The sequence below is a fragment of the Zootoca vivipara genome, chromosome 6 (genome assembly GCF_963506605.1).
Source record: "Zootoca vivipara chromosome 6, rZooViv1.1, whole genome shotgun sequence".
NCBI classification, from domain to species: domain Eukaryota; kingdom Metazoa; phylum Chordata; class Lepidosauria; order Squamata; family Lacertidae; genus Zootoca; species Zootoca vivipara.
This window is the reverse complement of record NC_083281.1, coordinates 73,439,704-73,463,571: the sequence shown is the minus strand read 5'-3', so window position 1 is coordinate 73,463,571 and position 23,868 is coordinate 73,439,704. Positions and strand designations below refer to the sequence as shown.

The 23,868-nt window shown below is 47.4% G+C and overlaps 1 protein-coding gene across 5 annotated transcripts in view; it reads right to left on the bottom strand.

Annotated features, from left to right (window-relative positions):
- Window positions 1-23,868, bottom strand: part of KCNAB2 (potassium voltage-gated channel subfamily A regulatory beta subunit 2) — a 115,553-nt gene that overhangs the window by 48,821 nt on the left and 42,864 nt on the right. The window contains exon 1 of one of the 5 annotated variants that reach the window (XM_060276125.1): window positions 12,030-12,383. The exons of 3 other annotated variants lie outside the window; for them this stretch is intronic. In XM_060276125.1, coding sequence (XP_060132108.1) covers window positions 12,030-12,247 — 218 coding nt within the window. In that variant the 5' untranslated portion in view covers window positions 12,248-12,383. Of the gene's footprint in view, window positions 1-12,029; window positions 12,384-23,868 lie in introns of those variants that run through there. One more of the 5 variants, XM_060276121.1, reaches the window with a different exon arrangement.

The window sequence follows — 23,868 nt, the reverse complement described above, 5'->3', positions numbered from 1 at the left end:
AAGGCACTGCCTCCCCGCTCTTTTTGTCACAGAAAGGTCTGCACTCTGCAGCAGGGGCCTTTGGCCCCTCTTTAAGAGGGAGCCCATTATTATTATTATTATTATTATTATTATTATTATTATTATTATTATGGGATGCCCAAATGTGGACGGGCTTTGTTGCTGCTGGGTGCAGCATGAGGAACCCATCTAGCATTCCGTAGAAGGCAAAGAGCCACAGCGGGGTGCATTGTCGAAGGCAAAGGCATCAAGGGAGACGTAAGGGGGAAAGATCGCCTTGCTTAGCAAAACGAGCCTCTGTGCATTGGGATCTCTGCTGCAGAGGGATATTTCTCTGCGCTGTTAAGCAGCGCTCTGCGCCTGCCACGCGCAACGCCCACACAAGGATGAATTAGCACACGGCAAGTTGCTCCTGCCCCGCTCTGCCTCCGGGGCATGAGCTGACACAGAGAGTTTATTCTGGTGCCTTGGCTCTTCCCTGAAAAGGAATGACGGGGCAGGAGAGGGGGAGAGGGAAGGAGGCATTTGAAGAATCTGCCCCTTCTGTTTTTCTCCTTGTCTTTATTGAATTCTCCCCAACACCCCCCCCCCAAAAAAAAGGTTTCACCCAGGCTTTTCGGTGCTGAAAAAGTTAGTCAACGCTGCATGTTTTCCATTTCATTTATTGCATTTACACCCCACCTTTCCCTCGAAGGAGCTCAAGGTGGCATATACATGGTTCTCCCCATTGCCATTTAATCGTCACAATGACCCTGTGAGGTAGGTTAAGTTGAGAGGCTGTGATTGGCCCAAAGCCATCCAGTGAGACACCCATGGCTGAGTAGGGATTTGAACCCTGGTTTCCCAAGTCTTAGTTTGGCACGCCAAGCTAGACAGGCGAGTCCAGCACACTCTGATTCTAGGGTCAGAGATGCCATCTCAGTATCTCTGACCTCTCCTAAGCCCACACCAACTTCTTCCAACATCGATTCATTAACCATTTTTTATAAGATTCAGTGATCACCGAATGCCTGGCGTTTCCTCCCTTCTGCTTGCAAGCTCCTTAATCCATACAGCCAACGTAATCCAGATTTACTTCAGCTCCTGATTGCAGCACTCAATTCAATTTGGGGAAACTATTTAAAAAACACACAAAAAAACCCCAAATCCACAAAGACCTCCATGCTCCTGAAAGAAGAAGGGATGGTGATCCTGCAGGCTCATTGGTGAGGCAGTTGCGAAAAGGAACAGCTGCTCTTTGGATCTCTGGGGCAAGCAGTGGCAGGGGAAAGGATCTCATGGATCCAAAGAATTAGCTGGTCTGGAGCAAAGGAAAGACAGGAACCAGATATCTATCTCTCTCTCTCTCCCTCCCTCCCTCCCTCTCCCCCCATATGTGTGTGTGTGTCGGTCTGCCATCACACATCCCCCATTGGAGGAACTGTAGTGCCTCATCCACAATCCTGGATTTGCATGACATCAGCAAAGGGTTGAAGATGAAGGAAGGGGCATGAAAGGGTGTGAATAAGAGGAACGGGTGCTGGCTTCAAACTGGTGGTTTGTGTGGAAGTGGGGGTTGCACAAAAGGAAGAGGGAGGAGCCCTGGCTGGTGACCACTGGACGCTGTAGTCCAACAATCTCTGGAAGGCCCTAGGTCAGGCATCCCCAAACTGTGGCCCTCCAGATGTTTTGGCCTACAACTCCCATGATCCCTAGCTTACAGGACCAGTGGTCAGGGAAGATGGGAATTGTAGTCCAAAACATCTGGAGGGCCGGAGTTTGGGGATGCCTGCCCTAGGTTGATCAACTCTGTTCCAGATGCTACGTTTGTTTCCAAGGAAAAGTCGAGGAAGAAGAAAACAAAAAAAGCAAAACCTTTAGCTTTTGATTATATGGAGATACAGAGAGAAGCAAGAAGGCAGGATTTACACAGCACCTTACTTCAAGTAGTCCAACCAATGAGTGTGCTTCTGTGTAATATTTGCCATGGGGATCTCCCTGGAAAATGTAGCATCTAGAGCAGAGGTGATCAATCTAGCTCCCTCTAGAGCCTGCTGAACTACAGTGTGCCTCATTCCTGACCACAGGCTAAGGTGGCCGAGGGGCCCCAACATTGTAAAACGCTGGTCTAGGCAAGGCCATACTTGAGCACAGTAGAGGCTGGCACCATTAGGGTGAACTGAGCACTTCCCCACTAACTTTAGTCCACTTTCTGCCAACCACACCCTCCTGCCTCTGACACTGAGATGACAGAGCCATTTCCAACCCTGGATGACCTCATTTCCCCAGAATGTGCAGCGCATGGGGAGCTCTCCTTGCTACCACCTTTCCACCCTGGGGGAATTGTGTTGCCATCCTTAAGAGTTTGAAGGCTCTAGCCTGGACATCACAACAGAGCCATGGTCTCCCCAATTCTGTTGGGAGCCAATGGTTGGCAAAACTTTGAACAACTGGTTTTCTTGCAGCAGAGATGAAGCTGGTCAACCAGACTGAGCTGTGGCCCTGTTAAAATCTCTTAAAGTTTGTCTGGTGCTGTATCAACATTCAAAGGTCTCTCTAGCTGTAGTGCCATGTGGAGCTGTCCGTGGTGCTGAATTCCCCCCCCCCATCTGGTTGCAATCACTACGTGGACTAGAACTCTTCCCATCTAAGGGCTGAGGTAGGACAGCAAAGAGATGGTTTGGGTAGCTGCCTCTCAACTCTGGAATTCCTTTCCCATGGAGAACCTGCAAGGGCCTGATCCTGTGCAACCTCCGGAACCCCATTTGTCTTCCTTTAGATAGCCAGTAAGAGTGTAATAGGCAGTTAATTCATGTAGCTGGAAGCTTTGTGGTTAATGTATTACCCAATCCAAGGCAGTGAAATAAGGTGAGCTATCTGTGGACCTTTAAAATCAGATGCAGCATAATTTTCCAGGATGGCAGGTGAAGTGTTGCAGATTGGGGGAACAGGGAGACAGGAGAAAAGGGAGCTCTTATCTGATACCCCTCCCAAGAGTGATTTGCTGGATTCATACCTTCTCCATGTTAAATGAGCCTCTTGAGGGCTTGCAGATCGGAAGGATGGTGGTTTGAATCTGCACAATGGGGTGAGCTCCCATTGCTCTGTCCCAGCTTCTGACAACTTAGCAGTTCAAAAGCACACCAGTGCAAGTAGATAAATAGGTACTGCTGCGGCAGGACGGTAAACAGCGTTTCTGTGTGTTCTGGTACCTGCCACAGTGTCCCGCTGTGCCAGAAGCGGTTTAGTCATGCTGGCCACATGACCCAGAAAGCTGTCTGTGGACAAACACTGGCTCCCTCATCCAGTAGCGAGATGAGTGTGGCACCCCATAGTCGCCTTAACTGCCCAGGTATCCTTTACCTTTTACTACAAATCAAGTTAAAACACCCATATCCACCACTCTTTCACACAGATTACCATATTTTTCCATGTATAAGACAATGCTTTTTGCTAAAAAAAAAAACAGGGAAAAATTGGTTGTCATCTTATACATGGATAGTGAATGCAGAGGGGGGATGTGCAATTAACGGCAGCAGCAAGCAGAAGACTGGAAGGAGTGATTGGGCAGGTGATTGGCTGTGGCTGTGGCAATTGGGCAGGCGATTGGCGGCTGTGGCGAGGCGGGCAGGTGATTGGCAGCTGCGGCAAGTGGGCTGGTGCATGGCGGTGAGCGGGCAGACAATTGGTGGCTGTGGCGAGGTGTGTGATTGGCAGTGGCTGTATTGAAGTGATGGGCAGTGGCAGGCAGACGGGTGAGCGATTGACGGAAGTGACCTCCCCCCAAAAGCTCAACAACTTAATTTCTTAATTTTGGATGGGGAAAAAATAGAGGTCGTCTTATACATGGGGGCGTCTTATACACGAAAAAATACGGTACCTCTTTCCTTTCTATAGTCTCAGGAAGAAACATAACTCTTTTATGCAACTGGTTCTTTTCCCTGGGAGCAGAAATGCAAGCATTTGAGCTCATCTGACACCATGCCTGTAACACACCCAGGGTTGACAGCGGCAGATTCAGCCATTGAAACTCATCAGTGGGAAATTGCTTCCTTTAACCCCACCCATTTCCCTCATTTGGATTTTGTTTTCATTTGTGGGGTTTAAATTAAGCTCTCCGGCAAGGATTTCTAATCTTTGATCAGAATCGCATCTCTTGCTTTACCGTTTTCCAAAACCCAGCATGCACTTCAAAGGCTCTGCGCAAATTAAGTTCAGCTTTCTTTGGGAGTTTGGGGTGTGCCCTTGCTTCAGGAAGTGCCATGGCTCAGTGGGAATGTTCCCTGCCTGGAACCCAGGAAAGCCACTGCTAGTCAAATGTCGACAACACTGGCCTAGATGGACCCGTGCCCTGACACAGTGGAAGATAGCTTCCTGCCTTTGGGAGTATCTCCTAGGAGCCTACAATTGCATAGTGTTGCCTGTAGAATCCAGCATCTCACCAGACAAGTAGGCTGTTGATATGTGTTTTAATCTGGTTTTTAGTTTATCAGCTTTTTTATTTTTTTAAGGTTTCGGTGGTCCTGACGAACTTTCAGCTCCCCGCCTGACTTCGCAGGCCCCAGGAGAGATTAATAATATATCAACCCTTATTAGGCGAGTGTAACCAGACACGCTCCCAAACATCCTTCGATCCGTCAAAACTAATAAACAGAGCCACTTGAAATATTCATGGTCCCTCTGCGCCAGGGCAGGGAAGGGCATGCAATATTCATGGGATGCCAGCTGCTTCCGCCCTCCAAGTCGATCTGCCAGCTCGATGGGGCATCTTGGCTCTCAGGTTTTTCTCATACAAGGCCTGGGGCGGGGGGGGGGGGGAATTGCCAGCCCTTGCCTGCAGGGTGGTGGGTTGCTGAACAATTCTTCCCGGACGCAGGCGCCCAAGGGTGGAAAAGGCAGCAGGGCTTTGAATAGCTTAGCATCACAGCAAGCGCTTGGCATTTGGGGCCCCTGCCTTCGTTAAAGATCCTGCTCTCAGGAAGTGTGTGGCTGGAGGGGTGGGCAGAGGAGGAAAGCAATGCCCTTTCAAGAACAAGGACTGCCATTTCAGAGGTGGGATCAGAACCAGGATGAGCCACAGGAGCCAGAGTTCAACTGTGCACTTGGAAATCTTCATGAATTATTATTGCACCCGTCCATCTAGGAAGAATGAAAACGACAGGACAGAAGAGCTTGGATCAGGCCAAGGATACATCTAGTCCAGCATCCTGTTCTCACAGTGGCCAACCAGATGCCCCAATGGATAGTCCACAAGCACTCTGCCTTCCTGTGGCTTCCAGCAACTGGTATTCAGAAGTTGTGGTGGATTAGTGCCTGCTGAGGACTCTGGTACGTTGGGGGTTAAACTAACCCTCCAATGATAGGCAGGTGTTCTCTGGGAGGCGGGAATAAACGGTGTTGGAAAATAAAAGAGGAACAAAGGTTGAGGGGTGGCAGTTGGGGGGCGAGACGTCGGTTGGAGAGGGCGGAGAGTGAGATAGTGGGAGGTTAGGTTTGGAGGGATGGAGTGATTTAACAAGTTTGTTTTCTATGAAGAAAGAAATGCACTTTAATATATCGGTAAATCCATGTTCTCAATAAATAAAGTTAAATGGGCCTAAGTGCCAGTTGACTCCAGCAGTGTGCCAATGCCTCCAGTTGTGTGATTAAGGAGTGAGTCAAGCTTCCCCAATATCAGGAAAGGAAGCTAGACCCAAAACACTTCTGACGTACAAAGGGCTGGTTAGTGAAGCCAAGAAAACCACAAAGTTGCCTGAGGGAGAGGCTAACTGGAGCAGTAGGGATCTGTGAGAGGGAGACCCCACTGGTTGTTAGGTGGTAAGAGGCTTTTAGACATAGTGCCCTGAGATAGCCTAGAGCCAAGTCTAAATTTGTGAAACTGGAGGTTTACTTTGGTTTATCCTGAAAGAACTGTGGGAACCACTGACAGGGTCTTAGTGACACAGATCCCTTCACAGAAGCATTACTGTCCTAAGAAAATCAGAAGAGCTTGCTGGATCAGGCCAAAGGCCGATCTAGTCTGGCATCCTATTCCTGCAGTGTCCAACCAGGGCAGATGAGCCTTCGGAGAGGGAGAACCAAAAGCCCTGACTCTACTCAGGTCCTGGCTGATTCCTTTTACCTGCCTTGCCAGTAATAAGAAAGGGCCTTGCTTAACAAGATCTCTAACCTAGATGAGCAAAAGGGGAGAGCTTTATTACCAAGAAGAAGCCCTCCTTTATCTTGGATCTTTAATAACCAAGCCGGCAGGCATGTGGACCTTCTATTTAAAGATGGTGTTGTAATGCCTACAATAAGCTCAATGAGAGATGTTTGGCCGAGGCACAAGACTTTGGAGGCAACTGCAGCACCTGCTCTTGAGACTCAGCTCCTAGCTCTATGTCTGTTCAAGGAAAAGCCAGACTAGAATTAACTTTATTATCATTAATTGTTCCGTAACTTTCTGAAAGTGCCAGTGTGGGTGCACAAGGCAATTGTGAAATAGGGCACACTGAATCCACGTTCAGATTTACTTGCATCTGTGAAACAGTACTGCACCCATGCAGGATAATACAGAGTTTGTTGAGAACAGGCACAATGCTCCGAAGTCTCCACATGCAGTTGCATTTTTGTGTGACGTTTTGTAGCGACAGCGGGAAATGAAAGCAGAAAAAAAAGACAACGTGTGCCACCTCTGTGAAGGAAGGAATTTGGAAGACTGCGCTGCAGCTAGGAAACAGAAGCTGCAGGTGTAAAGAGATTCGGATTCAGCTTTGCCAGGTGCAAATCATCACTGATCAAAAGCTGTGAAAACACTCCATGTGCAGTGCAACCCAATCCACATGTAAGCTGCACTGGGTCAGCGCACACAGGTTGGCAGCCTCAGAGCGGGGATTGGCTTTTCTAGCCTCCTTGCCCCAATCACTAACCCACAAGTAGGAGTGTCTCTGTTTCTGTTCAGGAGAAGAGACCCAGCAAACTATTTTCACAAAATCTGTTGATATTTATGGACACTTTGGTTTCCCAAAAAGGCTTCCACGGTGGGTGAGATGATTTTTCCTGTCTCTGTGATGTTCCAAATTGAGCTCTCTTAAGGGCAAACTGGCACATTAGGTTAAATCCATAATCCCATTTCAGGCATTTGTTTACCATAATGTGTGGTAGTGGCAATGTTTGCCCAATTTGATGGCTCTGAAAGGCAGACTTCTGGAGGACAGTGCTATAATAATAATAATAATAATAATAATAATAATAATAATAATAATAATAATAATATTATTTATACCCCCGCCCATCTGGCTGGGTTTCCCCAGCCACTCTGAGCGGCTTCCAACAAAAATATTAGAATACACTAATTTCTTAAACACTAAAAGCTTCCCTAAACAGGGCTGCCTTCAGATGTCCTCTAAAAGTCTGGTAGTTATTTTTCTTTTTGACATCTGGCGGGAGGGCGTTCTACAGGGCGGGTGCCACTACTGAGAAGGCCCTCTGCCTGGTTCCCTGTAACTTGGCTTCTCACAGTGAGGGAACCGCCAGAACGCCCTCGGCACTGGACCTCAGTGTCCCCGCAGAGCAATGGAGGTGAAGACTCTCCTTCAGGTATATTGGACAGAGGCCGTTTAGGGCTTTAAATGTCAGCACCAACACTTTGAATTGTGCTCGGAAACGTACTGGGAGCCAATGCAGGTCTTTCAAGACCGGTGTTATGTGGTCTCAGCGGCTGCTCCCAGTCACCAGTCTAGCTGCCGCATTCTGGATTAATTGAAGTTTCTGGGTCACCTTCAAAGGTAGCCCCACATAGAGTGCATTGCAGTAGTCCAAGCGAGAGATAACTAGAGCATGCACCACTCTGGTGAGACATTCCGCGGGCAATGGCCACTTGGCACTATGGATGTGTATTGCCTGGAGCATCAGAGGAAGGATGCCTGTGCATTACTCGTTCCTGGGAAACACAAGTGGGGACTGTTGCATTCCTGCTTGCGTGTTTTCCTTTGGGGGTGCTTTCAGATGTGGGGATTATTGCATTAGCTTTCCTTATTATAATGCTAGCACTTCCGTCTCGTTTTCTAACATTCCTTTCACACTGCAGTGCCAGCTATGGAACTGTGGCTTTGTAACCGATATACAGAGAAGTCTTGCTAAATTTTATTCACACCAAAGCATGACAACAAATGTCATTGGACAATGTTGCCATTCACTGCCCTTTCCTTACATGCATGCCTGTGTTCCCTCCATGATTCCCCCACGGAAACGGCAGGAAAGAATTGTATGCCAGTACAGCAGCCCAGATTTCATCACTTTATTGCCATGATTTTCTGGGTTAAGAAAAATGGGTTCTTTTTTCCTGGACTCCCTGAAATGAGCGCTGATTATGCACTATATTCCATTTTCAGAAATGGCTTCTATGTTGTTTGACAGATTAAAATGCAATGTGGAAATTTACAATATGAATGCAACCTGGGGCATCCGGTTCACCACTATGGGAACAGGAGGCTGGAGTAAATGAGCCTTTACTCTGATCAAGCTGCCAAGCTCTTCCCATGTTCTTAAGCATGTGTGTACATGTACATATACACAGATATGCGTATGAACATCTTTATCTATATCCATATATATCAGCTGGCGGGAGGAGAGAATGGCAATGCAGGGGGAAGGCTGGTTAACCCTTTTCTCTCTAAGCCACTCTGCTGATAATTCACACTGATCACTGTTCAATTTTGGGGCATTTCACAATAATAATTCTGCACCTGGGAAATTCGGATTTTGCATCAATAAAAAGAACCATAGAATCATTTCGCTTCACATGAATTTGGTCTAGTTGTACTTATCACGGAAGGGATCTATGCAAGAAGCCCCACAATGCCCCCTTTAAGCTCCTGATATTTCCGCTGCCTTGTTCACATCTTATTCAGACAAACAGTCATGTACGGGAAGACCAAATGCATTTCTGGAAAGCTAATAAATTCTATATCCTCAGTGCTCACACTGCCCCACCATGCAGTTTCCCATCTAAGTAGCCCACCCAAATTTCTCTTACCTACCCCCCTGCCCCCCCCAGTCCCATGGACTGGATCCAATTATGTCCCACACCTCAAGCAGAGATCTGATCAGGGGCTTCCTGCATCTTGTAAGGCTTACCTCAAAGCCAAGGGGAGCCAACACGATGGTGCCTTTAAGATACTCTGGTCTATGACTACCAACCTCCCTGGCTATAGGTCAGGTTGACTGGGACGGATGACAGATTTAGTCCACAACATCCAAAGGACATTGCGTTGGGGACTCGAGCTCTCTAAGCCACCCTCTGCCCAACTGTGGAAGCAGTTGACATAAGGACCTAAGAAGAGTCTGCTGCATCAGACCAATGGCCCATCTAGTCCAGCATCCTCTTCTCACAGTGACCAACCAAATGGGGAACCTGCAAGCAGGACCCAACCACAAGAGCATTCCCCTCTCCTGTGGTTTCCGGCAACAGTTATTCAGAAGCATTGCTGCCTCTGACCATGGAGGCAGAGCAGAGTCATCATGGCTAGGTAAAGGTAAAGGGACCCCTGACCATTAGGTCCAGTCGTGACCGACTGTGGGGTTGCGCGCTCATCTCGCATTATTGGCCGAGGGAGCCGGCGTATAGCTTCCAGGTCATGTGGCCAGCATGACAAAGCCACTTCTGGCAAACCAGAGCAGCACACGGAAACACCGTTTACCTTCCCGCTGTAGCGGTTCCTATTTATCTACTTGCATTTTGACGTGCTTTCGAACTGCTAGGTTGGCAGGAGCTGGGACCAAGCAACGGGAGCTCACCCCGTCACAGGGATTCGAACCGCCGACCTTCTGAGCAGCAAGCCCTAGGCTCAGTGGTTCAATTGTCTTCTCCTCCATAAGTCTGCCCAATCCTCTTTCAAAGCCATCTAGAGGTTGATGGCCCTCACTGCTTCATGTGGGTGCGAGTTCTCTAGCTTAACTCTGTGACACATGTCTGTCTCCTGAATGTTCATTGGATGCCCACAAGTTCTAGTGTTTTGAGAGAGGGGGAAGAACTTTCATCTATCCACTTTCTCCGTCAAATGCATCATAAAAAAAAAAGCCTTACTCTTACTCTCCTTTTTTCTAACTTAAAAAGTCCCCAATGCTGCAACTTTTCCTCCTAGCGGAGTTGCTCCACCCTCCTGGGCCAGTTTGGCCAAGCTACTAGGTCGCTGTGCCTTGAGATGGGGTAACATTCTAGTGATCCAGGTCAGGCAGGGACTGACCTTCCCTGAATCGTGTTTAGAGATACAGACGCAGGACTGGGCCTTGCCCACACAGTCACTGAGTTGTTCTTAAAGCCCTGCAGCAGAACCATCTCCCATGTGCATAAGGCACCACCAAAAGCAGTGGCCCCCAAGCTTTTTGAGTACGACAAGTCCAGATTTTCTTGCTGACCTACCAAATTATTGTCACGTGAATTCCGGAGATTAAGGGTTTTTTTGCAGACACTGGTTTTGTGCATTTCAGCTGTAGGTTTAACTATTTATTTTGCAGGAAGCCGCCCAGAGTGGCTGAGGAAACCCAGCCAGATAGGCGGGGTATCAACAATAAAATTATTATTATTATTATTATTATTATTATTATTTTGTAACCGCTGCCCAAAGTGTGCAAGCAAAAAATGCCCCTATTCATGTGTAATTTCTTGAAATATTTATACCAGTAATACCAATGAAGCTATTCACCGTTTTTTAGTTTTGTGGGAATGCAAGCACACCAACCATCAGACTGCAGGGCATTTGGGGTTTACTTATAAAGGAGCCTTGGCTGCTAGAAATTTCAATCCTACCTCGTGCAAATACACAGACACACTGATGTGTAAGGAGGAGAGCGCCATCTATCGGCATTTCGATGGCAGGCCCTTTTGATTACTGTCAACCCAGAAAAGGCAGGCGGGGAGTTCCTGCGGTTGACCAAGACACTGTTAATGTTCCGTTTCAGTAACTTAGCCTATCAGCTCGGTGGATCGGAGTCCGGACTAAATGCCGCCTCCAGATTCCTTTGGGATCTCCCTAAGGCCTTTAAACAGGCATTAAAAAAGGAGAACACAGGAGATCTTAAGACCATGGTTAGGGCCCTGTGGTGTAAAGAGGCATTCCATTCCATTTATTCTTTATTCCATAAAATTCTATGCAGAAGGTTTATGAAACATGAGGTGCTGGAAGAGCCTCAACCCCCCCCCCTCAAAAAAGTGGTCTGATAGAAGGGAGAAAAAGGTGGAATAGTAGCATGTGCTACTTCTGACACTTCAGGAGGTTTTTTACTCTCCTCCAGTGGTGGAGCTGCATGCTCCAGCACCGGGGTGTGTGGCTGGGTGCTAAGATCCTATGGGGAGCACCTTCTCCCGGTCCCATCGACATCAGAGACATGGCCGGTAGTGACACGAGAGAGAGAAAATGCCTTTTCTGTGGCTGAACACCCAGTTTGTGGAATTCCCTTCCAAGAGAGGTGCGACCGGCTCCCTCTCCATTAGCCTTCCACTGGTCAGCTAAGACCTTCCTGCTCAGACAGGCTTTTGGAAACTTAGCAGCAGGCATGGCTGATCACTAGGGCTGCCGTCAGGGCAAGCTATACAGTGGTACTTTGGTGCTCAAACTTAATCCGTTCCAGGAGTCTGTTCGACTGTTTGAAAACCAAGGAGCGGCTTCCGATTGGCTGCAGGAGCTTCCTGCACTCATGCAGAAGCCACGTCGGACATTCAGCTTCCGAAAAACATTTGCAAGCTGGAACACTTACTTCCGGGTTTGCGGTGCTCGGGAGTTGATTTGTTCACGAGCCAAGCTGTTCGAGTACCAAGGTACCACTGTACTTTGATTGCTGGTTCTAAATTATGTGTTTTAATTGTTGTTTTTAAGTACTTTGCTTTTAAATGTTGGAAACTGCCTTGAATCCCAGCTTGGGAGAAAGGATGGATAGATATATTATTATTACTATTTCATTGCACGTGGCCCCGAGAAGCTTGTGAAATTGAGAGTGACGCTCTAGGCCTGCAAGAAAAAGTCCCCCATCCTTGGCATGCTGGCTCCATCGAGAAAGTTGCTTTTGCTTACCTATATTTCATGCCGGTCGTTTGTGCTGTGCAATCGTCCAGGGACAGCCCGTGCATCCGCAGGAACTCCTCCCTGATCCTGGCCTGGGCTGCCACCCGGACATCCCTGAGCCTCTGCAGTTCCACCGTGTCCGTCTGCTGGATCTGGTGCAGCCCCCACTCCGAATGGCACCTACTGGCCACACTCCGGAGGCTCCCGCTGTACGTCATGGACAGCATGATGCTGCCTGACGGGGGGATCTGTGAATTTCCCAGGCGTTAAAGGGAATCGTGCTCAGGTGAACCAAACTCGCTTCCTATCCAAAGCGGCGAAATCAGCCTGCCACCGACACTGCAATTGTCTCCCCTAGCTGGGCTCCAATTCACATTGCTTTGACTAAGCCAGCCTGCTCTGTTGGCCACAGAGTATGCATGCTGCAGAACTAAACTGGGTTCCATTATCAGGTGGGAAGGGAAATGAACCAACTCCGGGCCCCGTACAAATAGGAATGGAGTTAAATGCACCAGGGCTGCTGGAACTTTGCTGCAGGTATGGTAGGGGACATCTGTGGCACTCCAGATGTTGCAGGAGAACAGCTCCTGTTATCCCTGGCGATGCTCACTGCAAGGAGTGATGGGAGTTGGAGTCCAACAGCTGGAGGTTGGGGGAGGCTGCCCTAAGCTATCATTTGACAGTACATCTCTAGCAATGGACAACCCCTTGTAGATTGCAGTTCAATCCCTGGCATCTCCATCTAAGCCTAGGAGAGGTAAAGGTAAAGGGACCCCTGACCATTAGGTCCAGTCGTGACCGACTCTGGGGTTGCGCGCTCATCTTGCATTATTGGCCGAGGGAGCCAGCGTATAGCTTCCAGGTCATGTGGCCAGCATGACAAAGCCGCTTCTGGCAAGCCAGAGCAGCACATGGAAACGCCGTTTACCTTCCCGCTGAAGCGGTTCCTATTTATCTACTTGCATTTTGATGTGCTTTCGAACTGCTAGGTTGGCAGGAGCTGGGACCAAGCAACGGGAGCTCACCCCATCACAGGGATTCGAAACGTCGACCTTCTGATCAGCAAGCCCTAGGCTCAGTGGTTTAACCACAGCGCCACCTGGGTCCCTCAAGCCTAGGAGAGACTCCAACTTAAATCCAATTGGTCCATCTAGCTCAGTGTTGTCTACACTGACTCGCAGCGGTTCTCCAGGATTTAAGCCTAGGAGAGACCCCAACTTAAATCCTGGAGAACCGCTGCGAGTCAGTGTAGACAACACTGAGCTAGATGGACCAATTGGTCTCACTCTGTTTAAGGCAGCTTCCTATGTAGTACATTGTCCCCAAGATCTGTTCGTTGGTCACTCTGAAGCATGACAAAGAATGTTGGGAACTGCCTTTTCTACACATCTTAGCCAAAGGGTTCTGACTCTTGATTAGCAACGGAGGAACAATCATCAGCACTGCCAACGTGACCAGAAAAACTATCATAAAACCCTGGCCTGCTTTTTGCTTTAATAATGACAGGGGGGGTCAAATATGGTCACCTGCTACTGAAACAGCAGCTGTTAAAGGCAGAAGAGCCAGGGGAGGTTAAAGAGTTGGCGACTACGATTGCTAGGCCTTGGTTTTCAAAATTTGGACCTGCCTCCCATGCAGGGCCGGATTTAGGTTTGATGAGGTCCTAAGCTACTGAAGGTAATGGGGCCCTTTATATGTCCAGCTGTCCTTTGTCAACAACAAATTGTCACTGTTTTTTTTGTGTTGAATATATGCCACATGGTAATTTATGGACCTAATAGGTATCTAAAGCCATTTGCACATGCAGAGTGTAGGCACCCTATATATAGAAATGAGCAAACCAATGATATTTTAGGGAGCAGGCTAGCAGGCGGGGCCCATTACTTACATCATAGGAGCCTACACAACACAAAACACTGTTGCTCATAGCTGTCAAGTTTTCCCTTTTCTCACGAGGAAGCCTATTCAGCATAAGGGAATTTTCCTTTAAAAAGGGGGGGGGACTTTACAGCTATGCTGTTGCTGTATGTAGGTTTTATTTTATTTGTTTTTTTATCTTATATTTTGGAAATGTGCATCCAGGTTTTTTCCTTTAATTTTTTGGGGGGGCCCTAAGAGAGTGGGGCCCTAAGCTATAGTTTGTTTAGCTTATACGTAAATTTGACACTGCTCTCATGCCAGCCCCTACTCTCCAGGGTAATGTGTACGAGCCAATGCATTTCCCATGGCTGAAAAGTTGCTGGACTGCAACACCCATCATTTCTGACCACCAACCATGCTTGCTGGAGATACACTGGGAAATCAAGGCAAGCTTGCATACTCTTTGACCAACAGAAGTTGTTCAGACCCAAAGATTTCCAGCTCCATCCTCAACAGGTTCAACAACACACCAACAATGCACCCTTCCATGAAACCAGAAGAGGGTTTTTTAAAGTTCACACAGAGCCTGCTGCCTTCAGTCAGCATCACACCAGAGTCGCACAGGAATCGCCACTGTGTTCTTAGCAAGCAAAGACCCATTTGGGGGGATGGATGAGAAAGGGTTGTAGCCAAAAGTCAAGGAGACAGAGCAGGAGGGAAAAAATGAAAAGGGAAAGAAGGGAGAAGGAAGCACAGGAAAATCAAAATAAAACACGGAAGAGCCTCAAAAAGAGTCTAAAGAGCTTGGCACTATCTTCTACAGCAGGCATCCCCAAACTGCGGCCCTCCAGATGTTTTGGCCTACAACTCCCATGATCCCTAGCTAATAGGACCAGTGGTCGGGGAAGATGGGAACTGTAGTCCAAAACATCTGGAGGGCCGAAGTTTGGGGATGCCTGTTCTACAGAATGGGGGAAAAGATGAGGAACGGATCTCAGGGTGAAATGGGTAGATGGCATCAACACAAAATATGAATGATTTAGATGGTTACTGTGTATGAATGATTAAAACAGGGACCTGAAAACCTCCAAACCTTATTGCTATACAACAGATCTCCCTCCAACCAGGGCAAAAAAAAAAAGGAATCTTAATTTCACATACATGCTCAGGGGGCTGAAAGGGTGGTGATGGACCAGGAATGAGACCTTGGGGTCATAGCAGATAGCTCAATGATGATGTTGACACAGTGGGAAAAGGGCAAATTCCATGCTAGAGAACCTTCTTAGGAGAGGAACTGAAAATAAAAGCACCACTATCATAATACCATTACAGAAATCTATGGCGTGGCGGCATTCCAAATACTGTTAGATGGGCCACTTGCCTGACTCGGCAGGGCTATTCGTATCTTCATGACAGAGCCTGAGTCCAGACTCCAGCTTAATACTTATCGGAGCATCTTAAATGGTCAAGCTTCACCCAGTGCTTGAGGGACCATGGTCCATCTTCCCTCCCAAGGACAAAAATGAACCTTCACAGCCAGAGACAGCCTACTTCCAAGCACCAGGTGTTTGAGGTGAAACAGAGGGGACCTTCTTAGCTTCTTAGAAGATGCGTGCATGGGATCTCATCCTGCCTGCCCTGCAGGTGCTTGCTTCCTGCAGGTTTCACAGAATCATAGAGTTGGAAGAGACCACAAGGGCCATCCAGTCCAACCCCCTGCCAATCAGGAAACACCATCAAAGCATTCCTGACAGATGGCTGTCAAGCCTCCGCTTAAAGACCTCCAAAGAAGGAGACTCCACCACACTCCTTGGCAGCAAGTTCCACTGTCGAACAGCTCTTACTGTCAGGAAGTTCTTCCTAATGTTTAGGTGGAATCTTCTTTCTTGTAGCTTGAATCCATTGCTCCGTGTCCGCTTCTCTGGAGCAGCAGAAAACAACCTTTCACCCTCTTCTATATGACATCCTTTTATATATTTGAACATGGCTATCATATCACCCCTTAACCTTCTTTTCTCCAGCCTAAACATGCCCAGCTCCCTAAGCCGTTCCTCATAAGGCATCGTTTCCAGGCCTTTGACCATTTTGGTTGCCCTCCTCTGGACACATTCCAGTTTGTCAGTATCCTTCTTGAAATGTGGTGCCAAGAACTGGACACAGTACTCCAGGTGAGGTCTGACCAGAGCAGAATACAGTGGTACTATTACTTCCCTTGATCTAGATGCTATACTCCTATTGATGCAGCTCAGAATTGCATTGGCTTTTTTAGCTGCTGCATCACACTGTTGAGTCATGTCAAGTTTGTGGTCTACCAAAACTCCTAGATCCTTTTCACATGTACTGCTCTCAAGCCAGGTGTCCCCCATCCTGTATTTGTGCCTTTCTTTTTCTTTTGCCCAAGTTCATAGGTCAGCGATGGGGATCCTGTGGTCCTCCAGCTGTTAATGGGCTCCACTTCCCAGCCCCAGCAACACCTGGAAGGCTACTGGTTCCTCAACCCTGCTGTAAATGAATGTTTTCTCGCTCAGCTGAGCAGGCTACATTTTCAAGAAAGAAGATCTCATAATCTCTCTGCACCAACCTTGGTGCTGCATTCCTTCTCCCAAGCCAAGCTTTTCAGCTGCAGCGGATCCTGCCAGGCGGCTCAGACCTTCAGCTGGTGCTGATCCAGGAAACATCTGCCCTCAACAGACATAAGGGCACAGGGTTTTTCTAGGAGGGCCTGTAACCATTGCTCAGATTATAGTGGACTTGAGCCATTTACCACCATAGCTACTGCTTCTAGAAGCAGATGAGAGCACGGTTCAACTAAATTGCTCCCTGAAATCTAGCTCCCTGGTAGAGCAACTGCTTTGCACACACAGGGTTCTAGGTTCAATCTCCAGTGGCATCTCCAGGTAGGAAAAGATTTCCTGCCTAAAACACGGAGAGCCTTTGCAGCCAGTCACGTGTCCAGTGTTTCCCAAATTTGGGTCTCCAGCTGTTTTTTGGACTACAACTCCCATAATCCCTAGCTAGCAGGACGGGTAGTCAGGGATGATGGGAATTGTAGTTCAAAAACAGATGGAGACCCGAGTTTTGGAAACACTGGTGTAGACAATAACAAGCGAGGTGGAGTATTGGTCTGGCTCAGCATGAGGCAGCTTTTTGCGGCTGGAGGGAGGAGAGATGAAACAGAGAAGGGGGCTCTGTTCAGAAAAGGCCAGCCAAAATGATTAAGGAGGGGATGGAGTGACTCTCCTGTGAGAAAAGGATGCAGCATTCTGAACTCTGGAGAAAACGCGAGTAAGAGACAGCAAGGTAGGAGTTTATGAAATAATGCATGGCATGGAGAAAGTGGACAGAGGAAAGATTTTCTTCCTCTCTCATAACACAGGAATCTGTGGACACCCAATGTAGCTGAATGTCAGGAGACTCAGGACAGATAAAAGAAATCCTTCTTCACGCAGCACAGAGTTAAACTACAGAACTCGCTCCCAAAGGAGGCAGGGGTGGCCATTGACTTGGATGGCTTGAAAAGAGAACTGGGCAAAAAAAGAGAGTTGGGGCTGGTCACTGTACTGAACTAAATGGACCAAATGATCTGACTCAGTATAAGACAACATGCTTGGTTCCTGCAACTTAGATCCACTGTCAATTTGACAATGCATCTGGACAATAATACTAGTTATTATTATATAATATAATATATCATAGTGTAATATTAGTTGCTATTAATTATTATTATAGTATTAGTGGAAGACAGGAGTGCCTGGCATGCTCTGGTCCATGGGGTTACGAAGAGTCAGAAATGACTAAACAACAACAACAATTAGTTATGTAGTATACCGGTAGCTATATATTAATGTATGGAAATGTAACTGATTATATTTGGTATTATACCTTTCTTCCTTATTTTATTTTCTACACTTTTTCCTCCTCGTTTTCTTTGTTCTTTCAGCCCTTTATTTTCTGTAACTGAAATTCATTTAATCATCATCTTAGATCCACAATCATTCACATTATTATTAGTTTGAATAATATTTTGATTCCAATAGAAGATTATTAAGGTGATTTTTAACTGTAGGAGGTTAAGTCCATTGCATGTGGACATTGTGTGTGTGTGTGTGTGTGTGTGTATGTGAGAGAGAGAGAGAGAGAGAGAGAGAGAGGGAGGGAGAGGGAGGGAGAGAGGGAGGGAGAGAGGGAGAGAACGGGAGAGAGAAGGGACAATGACTGGAAGGAAATGTCCCTTTCTGTCCATTTCCTTCCCCATTCCTTTCTTCAGGGATAACCAAGCCCCTTCGCTGCACCAGAGGCCACTGTGCAAAATTTGCCACACTGAACCTTGGAAAGACCCACCAATGGGCATCCCTGGCCCCCATCAAAAGGGGATGCTCTGGGCTTGATCAATACCCATTAGGCTTCAAGAGGAATGAAGGATCCCCATGAAATTTCGTTTCCAATCAATTGCACTGAAATCCTCGAGTTTAGGACGATAAAGGCAGCCCTCGAGGCTGTTAGAGTAGCTGAGACTGCAGCTTTTAAAGGGATCATTGATATCAGCAAGGGAACCCGCCTTCTTGCTATAGTCTGATTCTTTGGTCCCAAGGGGAGTGGATGGCAAGAGGTTGCTCAAGCCACAGTTCCTCTGTAATGCAATCTGGGGAGGGCTGGAGATATTGCAAGTGGCATGCCCCCACCTCATGTTGGACCAATTTGTGGCTCACAGTCTGGCTTGCTGATCAAAGCAGCCTCTAAGACAGGGGTGAGGGGGTCATGTTCCTGCATTTCAGGGGGTTGGACTGGATGACCTTTGGGGGTACCTTCCAACTCTACAATTCTATTCTTCTATCTGTGGCCCTCCAGTTGGTGTTGGGCTCCAGCTCCCATCAGCCAGCATGGCCAATTGTCAGGGATGAAGGGAGCTGGTGTCTATCAACCACAGGTGTTCTTCACCGATGCGCTATGCTCCATCAGGGCAAATCAGAGAGTCAATGTGTTATAGCACTTAAGAGTTACAGACCAGGACTTGCTTGGACATGAAGCTCACTAGGAGACCTTGGGTCAGTCACTGCCCCTCAACCTACCTCACAGGGTTGTTTTGAGCAGGGGGAGAACCATGTGTGCCACCTTGAGCTCCTTGGAGGGGAAAAAGGGGGAATATAAATGGAATAAATAAATCAGCCCCCAGCTGGGAAAGCAGCTCTAGACTGTAACAATTAGCTGATAAACTGATTAGCTAAAATCCTTTTGATCATTGAAGCTCAATGCGGAAGGATTCCAGACAGATAAAAGAAAGAACTTTTCCGTGCAGAAAATTCTTCCTAAGGTATAGTTGGAATCTCCTTTCTTGTCATTTGAATCCACTGGTTTGGGTTCTACCCACAAGAAAACAAGCTTTCTCCATCTTCTATGTGACAGCTCTTTAGATATTTTAAGGTGGCGCTCCTATCACCCCCCCCCCCCGGTTTCCTCTCCTCAGGGTGAAACATACCAGCCTGCTCATGTTCCAGCCTGCCAATATACTCCTTAGATGTGGTGCCCAGAACTGGACACAGTATTCCAAGTGGGGTCTCTGCCTGCCCCCTTGGTCATTTACACACACACGTCTAGGAGGAACAGAGTGCATATTGGACAAGGGTTGGTATTCTGCAGCCTTAAGAGTTGCATGCAGCCCTTACCCTAATTTCAAAAGTGCTTTGCAAGCAATCAGCTCTAGACTTCTGGAGAGGGGGAAAGTGAGTATCAGAAAGAGAAAGAAAAAGGAACAGAAGAATGAGGGGAAAGCTGGCCCCACCCACTGCTTCTGTATGGCCTGCTATAGAATATTCCCAAGAGAATGTGGTCATTAGCAGGAAAAATGTTACTCACCCCTGGTATAGAGCCTGTGTACTGGGCATGCAGCAAGATGTGCTAGTTGGTGCATGTTTAGACTGACTAATCTAGACTATCTGTGTCCAGTTTTGGGCATCACAGATGTGGAAGGTGTGCTGAGAAGGGCGACCACGTTCTGGAAACCAAGCTTTTGGAGGAACGGTTGATGGAGTTGGGTATCTTTAGCTTGGAGAAGACTAAAGCCATCATCAAATATCTAAATGGCTGTTATAAAGATGGGAAATTCCTAATTCTTAGGAGCCGAACCAATGGATTCAAATTACAAGAAAGGAGATTCCGACTAATCTTTAGGAAGAATTCAGTGGTGGAAAGAGCCGTTTGATAGTGGAATGGACTACTGCAGAAAGTGGTGGGTTCTCCTTCCTTGGATGTTTCCAGAAGCTGGATGAATTTTAGCTGTGATTCTTGCATTGCAGGGAGCTTGGACTAGATGACACCAAAGGTCACGTTCAACTCTACAATTCTAGGAGTCCGTAAGGGAGATTAGGGAGTGCAATGGAAGCCCTTCCTTCAAGAAGCTCAAAGTGGTAAAATGATCCTCATAGCAACCTTCAAAGCTCAATTAGGTTGAGACCCTAAGCTTCCAGGGGGCACCCAATAAGATTCAACTCCAGGCAGGGTTCAAGAACCTTGCTTTCTCCAGCCTAATACTCTGGCCATTCCCTTATGCTCATTCTTCTTGAAACTCTCAAGGACATCAACTCCTAGGTATGCAACCAATCTGGTATATGCGGTCAAAGGTTTATGGGCATTCTGGGAAATCCTTCAGGAATGGTAAGTGTGCGGCATAGCAGGGTTTATTAATTAAATTAAAATAATATGCAAAAAGGGAAGGAAAATGACTCACAGCCACATAAATGCACAAACAGAAAATTCAAGGGAAATCAACCTCAGATCTGAAAATAACATACCATGTTCACAGAGAGATATCCCTGGACCACATAGAATTCTTATTCTTTAAAAAATAAAATACAGTAAGGAATTAGGAGTGAATACCTACAGCCTCAGCCATTTCAAGGATGATTTGAAACCAGTATCTGGTGGTTGCTTTCTTCCTTTTCTAAAATCAAAACTCACCGCTGCCCTGAAACAACAACAGCCACCTGATTCTGTAAGGGTTCAATCCTGCACATGCTTGCTAACAAGCAAATCCCACTGAACTCAGGACTTCATTTCCGTGTTTTAACCTTCAGGCTGGGAAAAGCGAATGGAACCATCCCATCTACAATGGAGGTCGGTTGGAGTTCACCATGCCTCTCTGCCTTTGCTAGAACCTGTCTCACCGTATGATGCAAAAAATAAAATAAAATAAAATAATAATCCAACCATCGCTGAAATCTCTCATCTGCCCTCAACTTCCAAGCATCTCATCCTTATCAAAACAAACCCAACACCAAAGTTTTGCATCCCTATCCCCAAAATTTAAATAACCGCAAAACTTCCTGGAGAAGATGCCCTGATGTCAAGCGGAGAAAGATGGAGAATCTCCTGGGGGAACCATCTCTCTGAATGGATGCTGGGTGGTCCAAGCCCTAAAGGAAGAAACAGCCACCCTTTCCCCCACCAACAAAGGCTTCCTCGCTATCAAGACCCCAGGATTCCTAGCCTCTCTCCTGCAAAACAGTGAAATCTCCAACAAGCCTTGCCCTTGCTCTGGTCCCGATTGCTCCGGTGTCCGCCCAAACTCACCCGGTTTCTCGGAATCCTGCTCATTAAATAAAAGTTCTAGCTCGTTAGGTTTTGCACGGAGGGCTCTTAACGAGCACACAGGCGGGGCTTTCATTAGGGGAGTGTCGACGCCAGCCGTCAAGAGCAATCCCGGACTGAGGCAAGTCCCTCCAGAGTCAAAGATGTTTAGCAGCAGATCCATTAAGCCCTATTAAGGATCTCTCTCCCACCCCGCCCCACCTCCCCCTTTACCAAACGGGAGCTAAATTATTCAGGATCCTCTTGTTCTAAAAGCATTTGGGGAAAGCAGCCGATTGATGAGGACTGGCGTCCATCATTCACTTCTTCTCGGAGCAAACCTGTCAGGTTCAGAGAGAAGGTGCCTCCCAGACCTCGATGCTGTCACGGCGGCGATGGAGGCAGAGAGACTGGTTGATGGATGGCTCAGGATGGGCCAGAGGTCTCTCTCCCTGCTCCTGGTAGAGCCAGAAGTCAGGAGCAGCTTTGCCAAGGATGGGATGGATCCCTTTTCCTTGGCAAACCACAGTATGGAGTGAAGGTCACCTTGGCTAAAAGAAGCAGCAGCAAACTTTGGCGCTAGTCAAACTCAACCTTCTTGTTGCAGGGGAGCAGCAAATTCCATAAGCAGAAAATGCACGAAATGATTTCAGCAGGGACAAATGCAAGGTTCTGCACTTAAGACAGGGGTAACCAGGTGCACAAATATAGGGTGGGGGATACCTGGCTCGACACGTGAAAAGGATTCTGGGGTCTTGGTAGACCACAAGGCTAACATGAGTCAACAGTGTGGTGAAGCACATGCAATTCTAGGCTGCATCAGCGGAAGCATACTGTCCAGGTGAAAGGAAGGAATAGGACCCTCTCTCTTCTGCCTTGGCCAGACCCCACCTGGAGTCACAGCAGAAGCCTGCTGGCAACCAGGACTTCTGGAAAGTATTCCGTTTGCTCAGAAGATGCACCGCAATCCTTTCCTTTTTGGCAGAGAGAGATGGTCCCTCGGGTACAGATCTTGATTAAGGCACACCCTGGCTCATCCCCCACACACCCAAATTTACAGCCTAGGTCGAAATGTTGAGCTATGTGTCCTCAAGTGACTGTTGATAATGATGGGCGTTATTTACCTCCTATTTTAGAAACCAATTTTGAATGTCACAAAGGGTTATAGAGGATAGGGGCATCACCAGAGGTCAAGAAGATGGTTTATAAACCCAATGGCAAGCCTGTTCCTTTATCATATAAAAGATTGGTATGTTCTCCTGGGAAGAAGCAAGGAGCTATTTTGGAGGAGCAATGGACAAGCTCTCCCATGAGAAGATTTTCCACTCCCCAATAAAAAGATCCTAGCCCTGTAACATACACCCCCTACAAAAACTGCAGCCATATTTTCATTGCATTAAGTCATTTATAGGGTGAGAGGCACTACCTGGAGATGCCAGGATTGAACCAGGGACCTTCTACACATGATGCAGGTACTAGGTCACTGATTTAAGTGAAGTAGGAAGATGTCTCATGTGAAGCCAGGCTATTGGTCCATCTACCAACTAGCAGAGGCTCTCTGGGGTGGTAGAGCAGCGTTCTGCTGAAACCCGGCCTCCAATTCATCAAAAATACCCCCTCCCTCAAACAGAGAACCCCAGAGGCTTCCATTTCTCTAGCATGGGAATGGCAAAGGTGGTAGATTCTGCGGGAATGAGCATTACCCATTTTTGTCCTCCTTTTTTATTTTATTTTTAAAGCAATGTCTTCCTTGTTGTGTTTCTAATCATAAAGCAGCTCTCTGTGTTCTTAAGGGGAGTGCCATAGCTCAGACGGTGGAGCCCTTGCTTTGCATGCAGAATGTCGCAGGTTCATTCATAGAGGGGACCACAGTGGTCATCTAGCTCAACCCCCTGCAATGCAGGAAACTTTCACACAATGTGGGGCTCGAATCCGTGGCCCTGAGATGAAGTGCCTGCCATCCCCACTAAAAGTGCAGCAAATAAATCAATCAATCTGCTGGTTGCAAAAGGTGCCGGGCCATGTACACAGGGCACCCTGGATTCTACTTGAGAGCCTGGGCAGAACTAGCACCACAAACAGCTCAAAGGTCAGCAGAGAAATCAGGAAGGAAAGGAACGATACTGAATGCAATTAAGACAATTGTTTTAAGAAGCAGAGAGAGAGAGAGAGAACTTTCTGCTAGGCAAATAACATGCATATTTGCTTTTTAAATATTTGCTGATCTTAGATGTGCATTAGTGATCATTGTTTTATGCTGTTTGGTGTACACCTCTTAAGATACTTTCCCAGCTGAGCAGTTCATGATCCCCACCCCCAAACAAAACACTAAGTGGTATCCATGTGAGCGGGAGAGTTTTCAGCGCCGGGGAGAGGAGCGGGGGGTGGGGGGTCGTGTGCCCTGGTAGCCAGACTCCATTAGGTC